Genomic DNA, 18,155 nt, shown 5'->3' with positions numbered 1-18,155 from the left:
ATGTTCAAAATATCCAGGGTGGCATCATAAGGACTCAAGTCAATCAGAATCACCCCCATTGTTTATACTGTACAGTACCTGTATTGCTCGATTGTTGAATTGGAGAACCTTTTTTACATCTACTACCCCATTGTATCCAGAAGGAGGCTCAGAGTGGTATGTACTATTTAATTGTTTATGAAAATGGTGGTAGCTCATTGCAGCCTGTGGGTTACTCATTGAATTGCCGCTTGGAAGTGGCCTGATCTGACTAACCGCGCATGTGCATCTCCCCATAAGCCAGTGGAGCACAGCGCAGGGACAGGCACCTTTCAGAGCCATTGTCCCTGCATCTTTAGCTTCATGCCTGCTGCCGATATTGCAATGCGATCTTGGGCTGTAAAATCCCGCCCAGATAGCATCCCAGAAGGCCCCTTTGTGATTGGTCAGGTTGCTCTTTCTCTTTAGCCAAACGAATGCATCTATGAGCGAAACAGAGCTGTACATACTGTATCTATGTCCAGATGCGACATATGGGGTAGTACCTGGGCATTTTCGCATGGACTAAGCTGAGTGAGCATGTATAGACAGAACTGCGGGCTACGCTGAGCTGTGTGTAAGGAGAGATCAGTCTGATTTATTGCAAACACCATTAAAAATATGACACCAATTTCCATTAGCAGATAAATCAGGGTAGAACGGACGAATAGATGCTTACAGGAGAATAGCTGCCTTTCACTTGTGCATGCAGTGCGAGTAAAGGCCCATACACACTGGGTGACTGAGCTGCTTTCAACTCAAAAGCCGCCCAGTGTGTACGGGCCAGCGATGAGCGGTGAACGCTGATACGTGCTCCCGCATCATCACCGGCCGCTGCCGCTCATCTGCTGGTCTTACCGGGGGGTGGATGGCTTCCCATAGCATCCTGCTATGGAAAGTCTTCTACCCCTGGGAAAATTGTTCACAAGGGGTGAAAATCCCTCAGCGTGTATGCAGTGAGCGATTTTCAGCCCAGCAATTTTCCCCATCATCGTTGTCCGTACAAGCTGGGCAAAATCGCCCAGTTTGTATGGATATAACTACAAACTATGGCCCTTATTCTGGTTCACTCACAAAGGCAAATTCCTTCTCAAATGGACAAAACCATGTGAACTGCAGGTGGGGCAGATGTTACATGTGCAGAGAGTTAGATTTGGGTGGTGTTTTACTTCAAAGTGATATCTATATTGCAGTGTAAAAATAAAGCAGCCAGTATTTTCCCTGCACAGAAACAAAATAACTCACCCAAATCTAACTCTCTCTGCACAAGTTACATCTGCCTCACCTGCAGTGCACATGGTTTTGTCCATTTGAAAAGGAATTTGCCTTTGCGAGTGAACCAGAATAAGGGCCTTTATACGTGTTCAAAACAAAACTACATTGTTTTATGAATGACCCCCCCCCTCCCCACACACACACACACACACTTATTGTCAAGAAGCCAACTGATAGTTTATACCTAACTCTGGCTCTCTGGCCAACTTATTGTTAGGTCTATGAATAATTGAACCTTGAAAGATAGAGTTGGTCTATAATTTCATCAGCCCAGAATACAGCATATTATAATGAGCAGTGACAGTCCGAGACATCACGATACAAAATATTTATTTTTGAATTGTTGCAAGTTGATTTTTTTTTTACTTAGTAGCTGGCAAAAGGGTTCCGCGGCCTTGCAAAAGTCCAACAATAAATATAAGATCGTAAATAATTTTTCTGGCTTTAAAGGATGATTCGCATAGGCCAATAAGAAAAAAATACATTTATCAGCCATTTTCCTGCGCGCAAAATGAAAATGATATCATGGTGGATAAAAAGAAAATAAAATCTCTTATTTCTTTCATTTCACAGAATTGTATAATAGAAGAGGAAGGTTAACACTTATGCATAATTTCTGTTGGGAGCCAGCAGTAAGATCAAATTGGAATAGGGATAAAAGGACTTTATATGTTTCTTAAAGGAAAAATAATGGTTATTTGAGCAAGATTGTAGTTCTAGATTAGGAAAATTGAGAGCTTTCTTAACAGAATGCTTCTGCCTGCGAACGCCTGCTCTTTCATGGAGGTATTCTGAAGGAAGATGTTATCTCCTAGTATCTCAATAGAATGCCTTTCACCCACTTAAGTGGAAGTCAAATCTGCATTACAAGGGTGGATTGCTAGAACAGAGATATAATTTGCAGGAAATGCAAAATATCTTATCAGGTGATGGAGTTTTCCTTTCCAGCACAGTTACATGTTAATGACATCAACGTTTCACCACTTAATAGAGTGACACAAAGCTGCACAGTTAAAAGGCAATACTATGCAAATACACACACATAGGGCCGGATGTAACAGGGTCCGAGCTCATCGACAACGCGGGTTGCCGGCTGAACTCTGCCTTTTTTTTTTAAAGGAGCAATTGTTTACAAGGCATAGTTTTTCCTTGTAAATGATTGCCCCTTTAAAAAAAAAGTCTGAGTTCAGCCAGCAACCTGCATGGCCGATGAACTCACACCCTATTACATCCGGCGCCTAGTGGGAAATTCAATTGGGCGCTAGGTTTCATAGCAAAAAAACTTGTGGACTTTGCTACCAATGTTAGATTACTGTGGGTATGTGGGCATGCGCATTGATCCCCTTCTTATGTGTACCGCTGAGCAGGCCGGGGACGAGGCGGTTAACTTGAACTCCGGGCACACACGGCGGTGTTTGAACACTGTGGTTGAGCAGCGTGACCTCTAACATCACGCTGCGCAGCCACACACTGAATCACACGCCACCGCATTTGCCCGGACACCAAGTTACCTGCCTCCTCCCCGGCTCGCCGAGTCACCTCGCCTCCTCCACTGCGTCTGCCCGGAGACATTGTTACCTGCATCCTCTCCGGCCTCCCTCAAATGTTGCATGCAGCCGGCCCGCCGCACATTTCCTCTATGCTTAGAGGTAATTTATCAATTATTGGGCATATCAGGAGGCCGATCCCGGGATCCCGGGATTGACGGTTTTTCAATCCCGATTCCCGGGATTGAAAAAATGGCCCGGGATTGGCCTCCCTACTCACCTCTGTTGCAGAAGTCCAGATCCCGAAACTGGATGAAGAAGACACCACTTTGGAATGTGAGTAGTAACTAATTAAGCTAACTGGAAACACAGAGGACACATTGATTTGCCTGACAACTATGCACTACTCTGTGAAGTAATTGGAAAGTCGTTATATTCAAAATTACCAGGAAACTGTAAACAGAACAACAAACTCAATCTCAGAATTATGTGATATATTAGGGGGCAATATAACTAACTATCGGGCACCCTCTTTGCTTTGAGGGCAGGGACTAGAACATGTGGGCATGCATTTAGACTGGAGGAAAATAGATTCTGTACCATTAGGAGGAAAGGCTTCTTTATGGTTAGGGCAGTAAGGGTATGGAACACTCTTCCGGAGGAGGTAGTATGTGCAGACACATTAAATACATTTAAAATAAGGTTAAACAAACATTTACTGGAAAAAAACATCCAGGGGTACAACCTAAAATCAGTATTTAGCCCAAAGCTACAAATAGATTATATTACAGGGGGTATCACAGCTAGGCCATATACCTTAGTTAGATCTGCAAAAAAGTTTGAACTTGATGGAGAGAGGTCTTTAGTCAACCTCAACTTCTATGTTACTATGTCAGGGTCATGTTACTGAAGACCCATGGGCTGTATAGGACCATACATGTCTTCTTAGTGGCACCAAAGACTTAAAGTGTGTGTGTGTGCGCGGCGGTGTGGAACGGAGTTCCATCACCTGTAATGATAAGGTAGAAGTACTTTGTCCTCCATTTTGGCCCAGCACAATTATTCTAACAGAAAAGAATTATAGTTTGCAGCGGTGCCAAAAACCCCACAACTGGACCTAGCTCTGCCTAAAGAGGGGAGGGGAGGAAGGTGGGGGGAGAATTAGGTGGCAGACTTAAAGGAGTTTCACCACCTCTCCAGGACCACTTTAAGGCCTGGTGGCCACGGGCGTCAATAGCTCGGCTGGGCCCCGGTAACTTAAGGAAGGGGCATGGCTACCAAAATGGATCACCTGGAGGGGGCGTATCCACACCCACATTAAAAAATAAACAAGAGGGTGAGAGATGACAAGCTGCCGCAGTTTTTTCTCTCCCCAGCTCAGCACATGGCACTGAGTAGCATGTTCTGAGCTGGGGAGAGAGGCTGTGCTGCGGCTGCAGCCTGCCTGTCATCTCTCTCCCCACTGTCCAGGGAATTGATCACATTACCAGGGAATTGCAAGAACAGAGCATATTCTCCCTGAAGGAGAGGGTCAGGCCACCTGTCCAAGAAAAATATCTCCGGAATATGACCAAGGGTTCCTGATACTCCTGGGAATTTCTACCATCAGGCTTATAATATAGTGGTTTAAGACCACTACAGACGGTACACCTTCATTTTTGGGGTGTCCTTTTCACTATATTGGTGGAGGGAACTAGCTATTTCTAATATACTGCACAAGATTCTAACTACCGTGTTCCTGGGAATAGGAACCAAGAGGGGAGGAGACGCCACTCTAGAAATAGAGGATTTGTGCACAAGCCAGAGGTGTGCAGGGGTGCCGAGAGAGGGGGGGAGCAGGTACAATTTACCCGGGCCTGTCAGGGGGGCCCTGGTCTGGACACACAGGTTTTTTTTTTTTTTGGTGGCAAGTACCCCCAACATGACCCCAATTAGGTACAAAATGCTCTGTTCCTGGACTTCCCTGCCAGTGGTAGTTACAGAGGTTGGACTCCCGCACAGTCCAAAATTCAAAGAGGGGCAGTCACATCAACTGCCAGTGAGTCCAGGACAGTGATGCTTAGGGTGGCAGTATATATGACCCCCCCCCCCCCCCCCCTTTTGAATATTGGACTGTGCTGCAGGCTCACATCTGTAATTGCCACTGGCAGGGAAGTCCAGGAACAGAACATTTTGTACCTAATGAAATGGGCCATGTTGAAGGGTATGTGTAAATCCTTTGCAAAGAGCATGTAACCCCTGGCAGAGCATGTTAACCCCTGGCAGAGCATGTAAATCAGGGCAGACAGGTTAATCCCTGGCACAGAATGTTAACCCCTGGCAGAGCATGTTAACCCCTGGTAGAGCATGTTAACTTCTTAATATGCAATGAGCATTACGGTGTGTGGCATAACGTGTAATGAGCATTATGGCATGTGGTATAATATGTAATGGGTGTGTGACATGTCTAATAGACATTACAGTGTCAATTTTTGTACGTGTATCCACCTTGGAAGCAGTGGCGTAACACCGGGTCCGCAGACTGTGCGGGGATCTCTGTCCGTGGGGGCCCCAGGAAGTTGTTGTACCGGGGCCCAGGATTTCTCTTGGCGGCCCTGGAGGTGTGAACACTACAAACAGTACAACTACTGTGAATAAAAGTTCTTTGAGGGAGGTGTCCTATCGGCGCTAGTACCACTACTTCTTCTTTGATATATATATTATATATATATATATATATATATGTATGGGATTCCTCAAAACCAACACAGTGCAACTGACTAGGATTCAGTGCTCAGTTATCCCCATATGCAGAACAGAAACCAATACTGCTGAAAGTACAAAAAACTTTCAGCAGTTAATCATTAGTGTTCATTCTAGCACCCGCCATCTTTGAAAACCCATGCAGTTCCTCTTCCCTGCCTGGGGTGTCGCTGTCTGCTGTAATGCTTCTAGCACAGTGTGGTCTGTATATCAGCACTGATATGCAAACACCACAGCAGACAGCGACACCCCAGGCAGGGAACAGGAACGGCATGGGTTTTTAAAGATGGCGGGTGCTAGAATGAACACTAATCGGGGAATATAAAACACTGTAAAATAGACCTTTTCAACCACACATGAAATTACAAAAGGAGGAATTACATAATAAATGTGTTAACTCTTGGTGAACATAATTCCTTCATACCTCAGTGTGGTCACTGATTCCAAGCAAACCATCAGACTGTAACACATGAATATTTATCCAACCCACAATGGCTACTTCCACTGTGAGTCCTGCGCCCTCGATCAATACAGAACAAAAGGAATAACAGTAAACCAGATGTAAAATTTACAAATGTTTAATTACAAAATATATATGAATTTGCTGTAAATTTACACCAAGAAAAGCGCAGTGAAAAATTTGACAAAATAAATGATTATTGAAGACGATATCTTGTTCTGTTCACACCAGGCCAAAGTGCACAACTTTCAGGGAGCCACTGCCAACCGCCACCTAAAAAAACAAGCACACACGTCTAATGTAGAGGTACACGGGAGCACAGGAACACAATAAGCAGATACAGAAATATTATTAAAGGCAGAACCACTGTTGTGTGTGTGTGTGTGTATATATATATATATATATATATATATATATATATATATATATATATATATATATATATACATACAGGTTGAGTATCCCCTATTCGAAATGCTCGGGACCACGAGCATTCCGGATAGGGGAATTTTTCGGTTTTTGGAATACATTTTTTTTGCCATACTTACCTGTCCCCTGATGGTGTCCGGTGGTCCCTCAGCATCCACACAGTCCCCGGGCGTCCACAGCAGGCCTCCGGCATCTTCTCTGGGTCTCCAGCGGTCCCAGGAATGCATTGCGCGGGTGTGCGCGCGCACCGGTGACGTCACCGGCGTGCGCGCACACTCGCGCAATGCATTCCTGGGACCGCTGGAGACCCTGGAGAAGATGCCGGAGGCCTGCTGTGGACGCCCTGGGAGTTGGTAAGTTTGAAAAGAGGGTTAGGAAAAAAAATAAAATTATTCGAATGATTCCAAAAACCACGGTTTTTGGAATAATTCGGATAATGGATGCCCGGATACAGGATACTCGACCTGTATATATATATACGCACACACATTATATTACATATAAGTATTATTATTACATACAAATATAAACCAGGAGCAAATGAAGAGATAATCGGGTTTGTAAGGGGTACATTTACCAAGATAGGAGTTCTATTGAAGATGAGTTGTTGCCCATAGCAACCAATCAGATACTATCTATTATCTTCCCGAAGGTGCTAAATAAATGAGAAGTAGAATCTGATTGGTTGCTATGGGCTTCATTACATCTTCAATAGAACTCCCATCTTAGTAAATGTACCCCTTAGAGCCTTGATGGCTAACCTTGACACTCCTGCTGTTGTTGAACTACACATCCCAGCATGCTCTGCTTCAGTTTTGCTATTTGGCCATGCTAAATCTGATGCAGAGCATGCTGAGATGTGTAGTTCAACAGCAGCTGGAGTATCAAGTTTAGCCATCAAGGCCTTAGAGTCTCAAAAAAAGACTGTCCTCACATAAATTCTTTGTGGAAAAAGAAAGGACTTTAGTATTCAAATTTTAGTAATTTCTCGCTGATGCAGTTTCACCTTTTTTAAAGTCGAAACCACATTGACAAAATATAACAAAAAAAAAAAGAGTTGAAAACGAACACAATTATCGTCAAAAACACGTGGAGTAATTTGGCAACCCATGTGTTTTTGTACCGTGCCGGGTATTACAACTACATACCTCCCAACTTTGGCCGGCAAGCAGGCGGGACTCTGCTGCTGCTGCGCGCCGAAGGCGTCCCGAAATTTTTGGGGGAGTGGCCCAATTTGGGGGCGTGGCCTATACTCGCGGCTCCCCGCGAGGCCACGCCCCCATTTTGCCGCTATGGGGGCATGCCCCCAGCCCCCTGGAACAGCGGGCACAGCGTTTATTCCCCGCTGCTTAGCATCTGACGGGGGGACTCCCAACAGCCCCCCCACACCACGGGACACTGCCGCCCGCGGGGTGGACAGCGGGACAGGCCCTGACAATCGGGACTGTCCCGATAAAATCGGGACTGTTGGGAGGTATGCAACTATTCAAAAAAATCATGTTTAACTGAATATGTCAAATGTAAATTCAACCTAAAAATGGCTAAAAGTGCTGTTTTTTCGACTAATTGACTCAATTAAATACCCCTAATAGTTACATAAATATTAACATAGAAAAATAATCTCTATTTACCCTAGCCTACAGACGCTCATTACGAAGTCATGTACAAACTCTCTACCTTATCTCCATCAGCATTGGTGAAACCGAGATCACGTCCACCGACCAAACGCGCTGCCTCGGTGTCATCATTGACTCCTCCCTCTCTTTCACCCCCCACATTCGTGCTCTCTCACAGTCTTGCCGCTTTCACCTACGCAACATTTCACGCATCAGACCATTCCTCTCCACTGACGCGACCAAAATTCTCATTCACTCTCTTGTCATCTCCCGCCTTGACTACTGCAACATCCTTCTCTCTGGGCTACCTCTCACCCGCCTCGCACCTCTCCAATCCATTCTTAACGCTGCTGCTAGGCTCATCTTCCTCTCCTGCCGCTCTACCTCCGCCTCCCCCCTCTGTTTATCTCTTCACTGGCTCCCCATTCCTTTCCGAGTTCTCTTTAAACTCCTCACCACCACCTACAAGGCTCTCTCCTCCTCCACAGCTCCCTACCTCTCTTCACTGATCTCTATCCACACTCCCTCCCGTCCTCTTCGATCCATCGCTGACCGCCGACTGACCTCTCACCTAATCACCTCCTCCCACTCCCGTGTCCAAGACTTCTCTCGCGCTGCCCCCCTGCACTGGAATAACCTCCCGCCACCCATCAGGCTATCTGATTCCCTTACCTCCTTCAAGCGCTCCCTCAAAACCCACTTTTTTCGACTAGCCTATCCCTCCTCCTAACCTCTTTTGATCCTCCTATCCTGCCTCCGTTCCCCTCCGTTCCTACTTATCCTATTGTATTTCGTTCGTCCACCCACCTATTTTTAGTATGTTAACTCTTATGAGTAGGGCCCTCCTTCCTCACGTACTCACCCTACCTCTTTACCTCACTAGTGCTCCTGTCCTGTTCTTCCCTTCCTCTACTTCATCTTCAGTCTCCTTGACAATTTTGACACCTACTTCTGAACTGATGCTGATTTTAGTTCTACCAGCTATACCCCTATTTATACTGTATCTTACAACACACCCTGTACGTTACCTTGTAATTTTTTTGTTTTGTTTGCTATGTACGGCGCTGCGGACACTTTGCGGCGCCTTATAAATAAACGTACTACTACTACTACTACCTTATTACCAGAACTTCTCTAGAACTGCACCTCTTCTTTGGGACCTCAGTAAATAAGATTCTCCTCCAATTTGTCGAACACAGAGGTGACTGAAATATTACCTTATCAGAGCAGCATTGTGTGACCTCTTGGCTATTTTGTTTATGCTAATTGAATTTTTAACCAGCACAATTTCTATTAATCTGTCCCTCTGCACATTCAACACCAAGTGTTCCTCTTGTTTCCTTTCTACTTCAAGGCAATGTGACACTTGATCTTTTCACCGTTTAATATTACAGAGCACAGGGGAACAAACACTACCTGAAAGACTTGACAAAGTATCTTAACCATTTTTCAGCAGCAATTTATCAGATTGTGTGACATGTGCAGGGGTAATAATATCCAGCTGTGGAACTTGCATGCTGCTTTTTACAGCAGAAAATGCTCCTGTTTGAAAAACTATGCAACACTCCCCCCCCCCCCTTAATTTACACAGGACAAGATAACATTACAACAGAAACAGTAGCTCCCTTGGTAAGTGACACCAAGATGTCAGCTTCTGCTCAGTGAGAGAAGCCAGATGCTGCACTGTAACACTATGTGCAGCACCTGGCTCCTATTATTGTGTAGGAGCCAGCACCACAGCCCACATCTTCTGGACCCACAGAATTCCAAAAAATGTTTTATTTCTTCTAGGGGTAAGAAATTCCACCCAGGGTAATCCTACGCAGTGTGCCCAAGATAGCTGCCTCACCTGGTACCTTGTCAGGGTGGAATACACAACTCGTGGATGTTATTATCCAAAATGCCTGCACCAACACTGCACTGTGCCTACTGTGCTCTCAAGGCTTTATTTTATGTCTGTGTGACTTATCTATTGCTGTACTACCCAAATCCTATGTATAAGGTGCATTGTTTTGATCAGGGTCGAATTAAGCCTGGGGGGGGCGGGTCACTTTAGACAGGGGGCCCCCTCCCACTTGTCATTACTGGCAGCCGACTACAGAGGAGAATGTTACACTGTCAAAAGTCACAGTAAAGGCACTATAAGCTTGGTCATTGGGTAACTGCAGGGGGTGGGGGTGTTGATATATATATATATACACCAGATGAAAAGCCTGTATTTGTGTGTCCGTGCCTCTTACTCTGTAGGAGACCTCACAGGTATAGCGCTTCCTCTGATTAAAAACCTCCATGGGCCTGTGAAGCATGTGATGAGCTCGACTAATTAGAGCTCAGCACAAGTCTCTCAGCCTCTGACCTCTTGTGCAAAGTCTCATGGGATTTAGTCAACTCCTAGTAATGCACTGCGTGCCTTGGCTCCCGATTCTCAGCACCATTAATCATTGTCACATTGGCAGATGGGTGGAGCTGCAGCACTACCCCACTCCCAGGCACAAAACCTTTAGCTACAAAAAAAAAATAATAAAAAAAAAATAATAAAAAAAAAAATACATGCTGACCCCTAGATAGAGGGGGTGCCAGGGCTACCGACCCCCTGAGTCCTCCCTTAATACGGCCCTGGTTTTGATGTCTAAAGCGCCTTGAGTCGTGTTGGAAAAAGTGTGCCATATAAATAAAACTTACTAATTGAGACTTACAAAAATTAGTTTCCCAGTCATGATTTCCCTATTTTGTTTGGCATTTCCTACCATACATATGATATTTTTTCCTTTACTATTTCGTACTTCCTTATCACCTTTTCTAGATCCTCCTCTATTGCTCCTGATTTTGTCCCTTCTGTCCCCTATTTCTTGTATGCTGCTATTAACTTACCCAGTCTCCAGTTTAAAACCTCAAGCCTTCTATGTCAACAGTACAGGCTGCTCCATCCCTATTTAAGTGAGCACTTTCTTAATGTAGATCATTTTATTCCACAGAGGTATTTTAGCAGTTTCCTAAAAACAAACACTATCGACTGAGTGTGCCGGACGCGGTCCCGACAGTCGGGATCCCGACAGTCATTTACCCGATGTCGGGATCCCGGCTGTCAAAACGCAGATAGCCGGGTGACCGATGGCCACCCGCTATTTTCCCTTATGGGGGTCCACGACCCCCATAGGTGGGAGAATAGAATACCCGCAAGGGGCTTTGTTGCGCTCGCCATGCTGTCTGAGTCCGGGCAGTCGGGATCCCGACGTCGGGCTAATGACTGTCGGAACCCCATACCACACCCATCGAACGAACCAATCATTTATATCCTGAAGATACTGCTGTATTTCAGATGTAGCAACATAAAAAACACTACTTTGGAGATCCTTGTCTCATGTTTTCAGCCTGATTTACAGCAAGATATTCAAAGACTTCTGTGTCATGAGATCCTTACAACTACAGCATGCAAATGATCATTCACATGAAAATGGACATACCTCTGATGTTGAATTCTCTTCACCTAGAACGGAAATAGTAAAACATTAAATTAGTATTTATACCATGTTACATTAAGTATGCGTTAAAACTTATGGTAAAAAACTGTGAATCAGTTATTAGATTTAATGACCTTTATATTTAAATGGTTCTACATATACTAGATATTATGTTCGTACAGAATAATATGCGAGTGAGGAAGCAGTGGCCAGCCAATCAAAAGCACACACTCATAGGCAAGGGGAGTTTCCAGTTGGCCAGAAAACTACCTTGCTCCAGCCTGTGCCTAACATCATGACTAATGACTTTAATATAGAAATACTACTAGAGCTACGGCCACAACTTGCAGTATATATATGATGTAACAGAGCTACAACTAGCTCCAACCCGCCCACTTTGACTGCCCACTCCTGGAGAAGGACTTGCCAATGTCGGCAATTATTATTTAGAGTTAGCTGCAAATTTTGCAGGTTTTGCAGCTGATGTAGCCATATTGTATTGCCAGGTGCAGTTATCACGTTTTGCACACATACCATCCATCTATTATTACTTTGCATTTTAGCGAACTAAACTCAGGTATATATTATTAATCCCGCTCAAAGCACAAAATGTTTTTTTTTTCCAGAGATAAATTAATAAAACTAAATCAGATGCAATAGGTAATATTAATAGTTCGGGCTTGATTTTGCTTGGATTTACTTGATTCTCAAATCCGGATCTTATTGGTTATCCAAAACATGTGGCAGCCGATAGCCAATAAGATCCCGATTTGAGAATCAAGTAAATCCGAGCAAAACCAAACCTGCACATCTCTAGTATAAATGTGATGACTTCAATATCAGTTTTATTTTTCTGAAGTAGCAAAACATGTTTTGTCCCCCCAGAAGAAGAAATACCATCAGAAATCCCATTGCTTTGTATATCAAGAAAGCACAAAAGTTTTTAGAAATAAGTAAAAAAAAAATTGGACAAAGAAAGTTGGACATAACAGTTGGAAATATGGCGTTACCAAACCTTTCTAAATACCTGCAGGTCTTTTAATTAGATGAAATATGTAACAACCACTTTTTGTGGGATTTTCTTTAAGCATTGTAAAGATCTCAGAAAAAACTAAATCAAACAAATAGGTGGAGAAGGCATGTAACTGATGAAACAAAACATCTACCGGTTAATGCATGATAGTTTTCAAATGTTCCAGCAGGTGGAGCGATATCTGGATATTTTTATTTATTTACTAAAAATACATAATTGGGCAAACAAACTATAAAGGATTACCATGCTCCTTATATATTTCTGGAATAACTTTGGCATCCTGACAGACATATTATCCTACTTATGTAGGATAATTTGTAATCAACAGACAATGATGGGGGTTTTCAATCCCCGCTGCTATTTCTGATGGGGGAAATTTGAAGATTGACAGAACGGGCCCGACTTTTAAAGCTGTTGGGCCAAATTTGTTGTTTACGGCCGTGAATTGGCGCGATCACGGCCAAATCTCGACAATCCATGGCTGCTTATGCGGACATACCTCCTTGTCACCGATCGGCAGGTGGGACATTGAATCCTGCCTGGCGATATGCTGACGAGCAAAACGAAAACAGGCAAGGGTCACGGCTGTCGGGACAGATCGACAGTAGTGACCCGGGATTGAATACCCCCCTAAATGTTTGAAAGTGTAGACTCCCCATTTTCTAAGTCATATCATTCTGTGTACGTAAAAAATGGGGTTTTGGGCGGACAGACAACATGCGCAGTTGGTTAATAGGTATGAAATAAAAAGACATTGGCACTATTGGGGCTGGCAACATACTATTATTGTCTGTCTCCCAGACATTCAATTACTTCCTAATTGTGCCACGCAAAGTGGATCACCCCAGTGCTTGGTCCCATTACTTCCCTTGAGGAACAAAACGTTCCTTGTCGCGCCATATCCCCCCCCCCTGCTCTCAGCTATTGACAGTGCTGTAATAAGTGCACCTTGTAATAACTATGGGGGGGGTGTGTGTATTGCATCCCCGATGATCTGCTCCTGACATTGGGCAGGTTCTGCTTCCTAGCTGTCTGCCGCATAAGACCACAAAAATGAATGCAGCTGCTCCAGTCTGAACCTTTGAAGATAGGAGTCATGCCCCGAGTCAAGCGCAGAGAGACCCCAAACTACGCAAACATTATAACATTATAGATACACAGAAGAAAATACAGGATGTATACATTATATTTGTAACATTTCCATTATGCCATCAAGCCTAAGTCAAGAACGTTGACATATCACACATAGCTTCTCCAAGAATTTTTTTCTATCTATAACTCTATATGCAGTTTTCAATTAGTGGAGCAGGAGCAAGGTGACGGGACCAAGAAGACATTCATAACCCTGATGAGTAAGGACTAGGAGTCTATCTCTACTTGAGAGGTCCCCAGAAACTACCCTTCAAATGTACCATTGAGTTTGTTTCATAGAGTCATGGATTTTACGACAGATGTCTAAACTCAAAGTCATAGGTGGAAATTTACTAAGATGGGAGTTCTATTTCACATGGGATGTTGCCACGGGCAACCAATCAGCTTTCTCTATTATATTCTAGAAGGTGCTAAATAAAAAAGTCGATTCTGATTTGTTGTCCATTGCAACAACCCATGTGAAATAGAACTCCCATCTTGGTAAATTTTCCCCATAATGTAATGTAACTTTCATGTTTCAATGAACTTGGCTACACATTTTTCATCTTCCAGAATAGCTTCAATCCATATGGAAAACATGGAAAAGTTTATCTTGGAATAACTTTAATGTGGGAGGTGTTGCATCAATCCATGCGAATTTCCTGATATGTAACCAAAAAAACACTCAATAAGGGACAACACTAGAAACGAGCAATGCAACCTCCTGAGGGTCGTTAACAACCTGCCCGTCATCTGTAAATGTGCAGATGAAGGAGCATATCGTTGACAGGTGCCATGCTGCAGAACTCGCAACCTATAACATTAGCAAGCGTGTATACACTTGCCGATACTGGTGCCCTGTCGGGTCGGCTGCGGATGGGCTCACAAGGTGTGTACGTGCCAAAAAGAGGAATTGCAGTGACAGCAATGTAGTGGGGGAGGCAATTGTAAGATTTTGGTATGGGGCGCACAAAGTTCTAGTTATGCCCCGGTGTCTGAAATTGTTACAAAAACCTATTATGTCATTGTAGAGAGGTTATTCTCCAAGCAGTAATCAAAACAATAAAACTACAGTAACTGGAGGAGTCTGTAATACCAATGAGATTATGAGAAGTAATTTACTTTAACCTTTATATACATTATGTGGGGCAGGGGTGGCCAAACCGGTCCTCAAGATCTACCAACGGTCCACATTTTCCAGGTTACCCAGCTGGTGCACAGCTGTAGTCATTACTAACTGTCACATTTTAAAACATGCTGCATTCATTCCTACTATAGATCCACAGGTTGCCTGGAAAACATGCACCGTTGGTAGATCTTGAGGACAGGTTTGGCCACACCTGATGTGGGGTTTTGAGCCATATGCATTAATATATATTATGTCATTTAAATTAAAAACATAATATGACCACCACATTTAGTCTTGCTATAGCTTGACTAGCTTATCCCATATATTTACTTGTAAGCATGAGTAGCATTTAGCCAGGTTAATTCCATATGAACATTGTAAAAGCTGATGTATTAAAATCTGGCATGTAATGATAGCACGGAAATCAGGATTTATCAGCAATGGAAACTGGCTCTTGACCAAAGAAAACTGGACAGTAGACATGCCAATGGGATCCTACGGGAAAGAGGATGGAGTCATAGGCCCATGCATTTCATCGCAAGCATCAAACAGTCGAGATGACTCCAGAAAGAATATAAGGTCACCTTTACAATTTACTAATTTCAACAGTGATACTAATTGTGACATTTATTGAGCATATACATGTAGTCAACAAACTTAACATAGTAATGTTCTGGAGTGCAGACTATTGTCTGGTTCTGAGGTTTTTAGATTTGAATAAGACAACATTAAATATAAAGTTCATTTGACATTTAGGGGGCTATCCCCCATGCATTTATACCAATAACCATGGCTTGGTATCGCAATTTATGACCGATGGTCATTATCGTGGTATCCAATTAGATGCTGTTTTTATTGGCTTAAAATGGACCCATGATTGCACCAAAACACATGGGTTACAGGTTAAGTTTCGAATACCATGTGTTATGGTGGCTCCAGTGGCTGCATATAGGGGTTTGTACTTCCATGTCTGAGACATGCAAAGCATAATACCAGAAAAGTGCCGGTATCAGGGATAAAGACACCGACATCAGGGCTAATAGGACAGTCCCTCGCAAACCTTTTTAGCAGCAGTAAACTACTGCTTGCTTATACTGTAGTATATCCCCAAAATCCAAAAATATTTGGAAGCTTTGTATCTACATCATTGTAAATGTTAATTGCAGCCACTTCCATTCTAGGGTGATAATACAACTGTACTTGTGCAGCTGCACAGTTGACCCCGGCGCGGGCACAGATATATTGGTTCTGGTTCTACATGGTCTAGCCAAAATAAAAACTATGGTTAAGTCGAAACTCTGGCTCCCTACAGTAGAAAGTCAGGAAACCAGTGTCTGATGGTTGTTCTTGATTTATACAGAAGGTAACCTAACTTGTAATAAATGTGAATGGAAGGAATCGGGAACAAGCAGAGGTCAAGGCAGCAGGACATGTAACTTAGGGAAATAAGCCATTACATAAAAACATTCAAGATGTTAAAATAAATTTACTAATGAAAATAATGATAATAATAAGAAAAGTACATAATTTCATACAAGGCATCCATCCTGACACGTGCAACTTAATCCTCAACTTTCATATTCTGTCTGCCAACACAGCTGTATAAAATATACAATAATATGATTTAAAAAAATGTATTGGGCTCTAAATGCTGTAAACGTTTCCTCTCCTTTCTTATATAAGAACACAACCTCTCCCTCTTTAACCTACTTACTAACATTCTCATTTCTAAACATAAATCAAAGCACATACATGACAAGGGGGTGCCAGTCGAGATCCCGACAGTCATTTACCTGACGTCGGGATCCTGACTGTTAAAACACCGACAGACGGGTTCCCGACGGCCACCGGCTATTCTCCCTCGAGGGGGTCCATGACCCCCATAAATATATAATAGGTGGCGAGCGTAGCGAGCCACCGTGCCCGCAGCGTGGCGAGCGCAGCGAACCCACAAGGGGCTTTGTTGCGCTCGCCATGCTGTCTGAGTCCGGCCAGTCGGGATCCCGACTTCGGGCTAATGACTGTCGGGGTCCCAACTGTCGGAACCCTATATCACACCCATGACAAGGGCCACAACATCTAACATCATACTATGAATCCCCACAGGCAACCCATTCATTCTACCTTCATTTGTTTATTATGACATAAAAAAACTCATTGATTCCACATAAACCGGGATATCAATGGACTCAGTGGGATTCACAGCTTGATAAACCCTGATAATGCCTTTTGTCTTGCTGTGAGGAAAATTACAACTTCAGCGACCAACACACGGGTTTATCCCGCTCATTGAATCAGCCTGGCGCTGTTATGAGCTGCGGGGTAAACCATCCATTAGACACATTGATTATTGAGTCATCAATGGCTTAACTCTGCACCTTCGGGCCTCCACCGGTGATGTTCACCATTAACATTAGACCACTGATGGCTAATATCCAACCTTGTACCAGCCATTTTGATACCTGTTTTCCAAAAGAAAGCTCCCAGTCTATTTCACCCAATCCCATCATTCAAGCACATTCACAAAATCATTCTCTCTCAGTAGCCACCTTGACTATAAAACACAGACCCTTATATTAACTAACAAACTTGACTGCCACAACCCCTTATCATACATACAGACCTGCTCGCTAAGGTGCGTATATTCGCTGCCTAGATAGCAGGTAAATGGCACCCCCCCCCAACGCATGCACCCCCCCCCCCCCCGCTCACTATGGTCGCTCTCACCATCAAATTATTTTTCCACCCTTTGCAGATAAAAGTCTATACTTATTTTTTTCGTGCATACTGATAGCCAGAATAGTCACGGACGCTAATTTCATGTGATGTCATCGGCCCACAATGAGCAGGCAAGGGCATGCCTGCATTCTAATGGGCCTGTCCAGCGTTTCCATGGGTGCACTCACCGTTTCGGTGGGCACGCCCATGAAACACTTTGTGGTCTTGTCGGAACGACCCCTGCGTATCACTCTGGTAATGAGCACCCCGGCGAATGAAAAATGGGTACTTATGTATTATCTGGGCTCCCATGTTAAATGCACCCCATTTTTTCATACCCCTACTATCCAACTACGCATGGAGTTGATTTTATATAGTGTGGCGAGCGCAGCGAGCCACCGTGCCGGAAGCGTGGCGAGCGGACGTGGTCTTATAAGAAAAACGGGAGCCCAGATATTACATAAGTACCGAAAAATTTGCAGAAGGCACTCGCTGTGGTTGTTTGCATATATTTATTATTTATTTATTAACAGTTTCTTATATAGCGCACACATATTCCGCAGCGCTTTACAGAGAATATTTGAACATTCACATCAGTCCCTGTCCCAGTGGAGCTTACAATCTATATTCCCTACCACATGCGCACACACACACGG

The 18,155-nt window shown here is 43.7% G+C and overlaps 1 protein-coding gene across 1 annotated transcript in view; it reads right to left on the bottom strand.

Moving 5' to 3' along the window:
- Positions 1 to 6,084: 6,084 nt before the first annotated feature.
- Positions 6,085 to 18,155, bottom strand: part of WDPCP (WD repeat containing planar cell polarity effector) — a 315,876-nt gene continuing 303,805 nt past the window's right edge. The window contains exons 17-18 of the mRNA XM_083175791.1: positions 11,492 to 11,514; positions 6,085 to 6,255 (exon numbers count right to left, since the gene is read on the bottom strand). Coding sequence (XP_083031917.1) covers positions 6,205 to 6,255; positions 11,492 to 11,514 — 74 coding nt within the window. The 3' untranslated portion in view covers positions 6,085 to 6,204. The remainder of the gene's footprint in view (positions 6,256 to 11,491; positions 11,515 to 18,155) is intronic.

This window comes from Crinia signifera, chromosome 3 (assembly GCF_055691185.1).
Source record: "Crinia signifera chromosome 3, ASM5569118v1, whole genome shotgun sequence".
Classification (NCBI taxonomy): Eukaryota; Metazoa; Chordata; class Amphibia; order Anura; family Myobatrachidae; genus Crinia; species Crinia signifera.
Note: the sequence above shows the minus strand (reverse complement) of the source record. Positions and strands in the feature narration are given on the sequence as shown.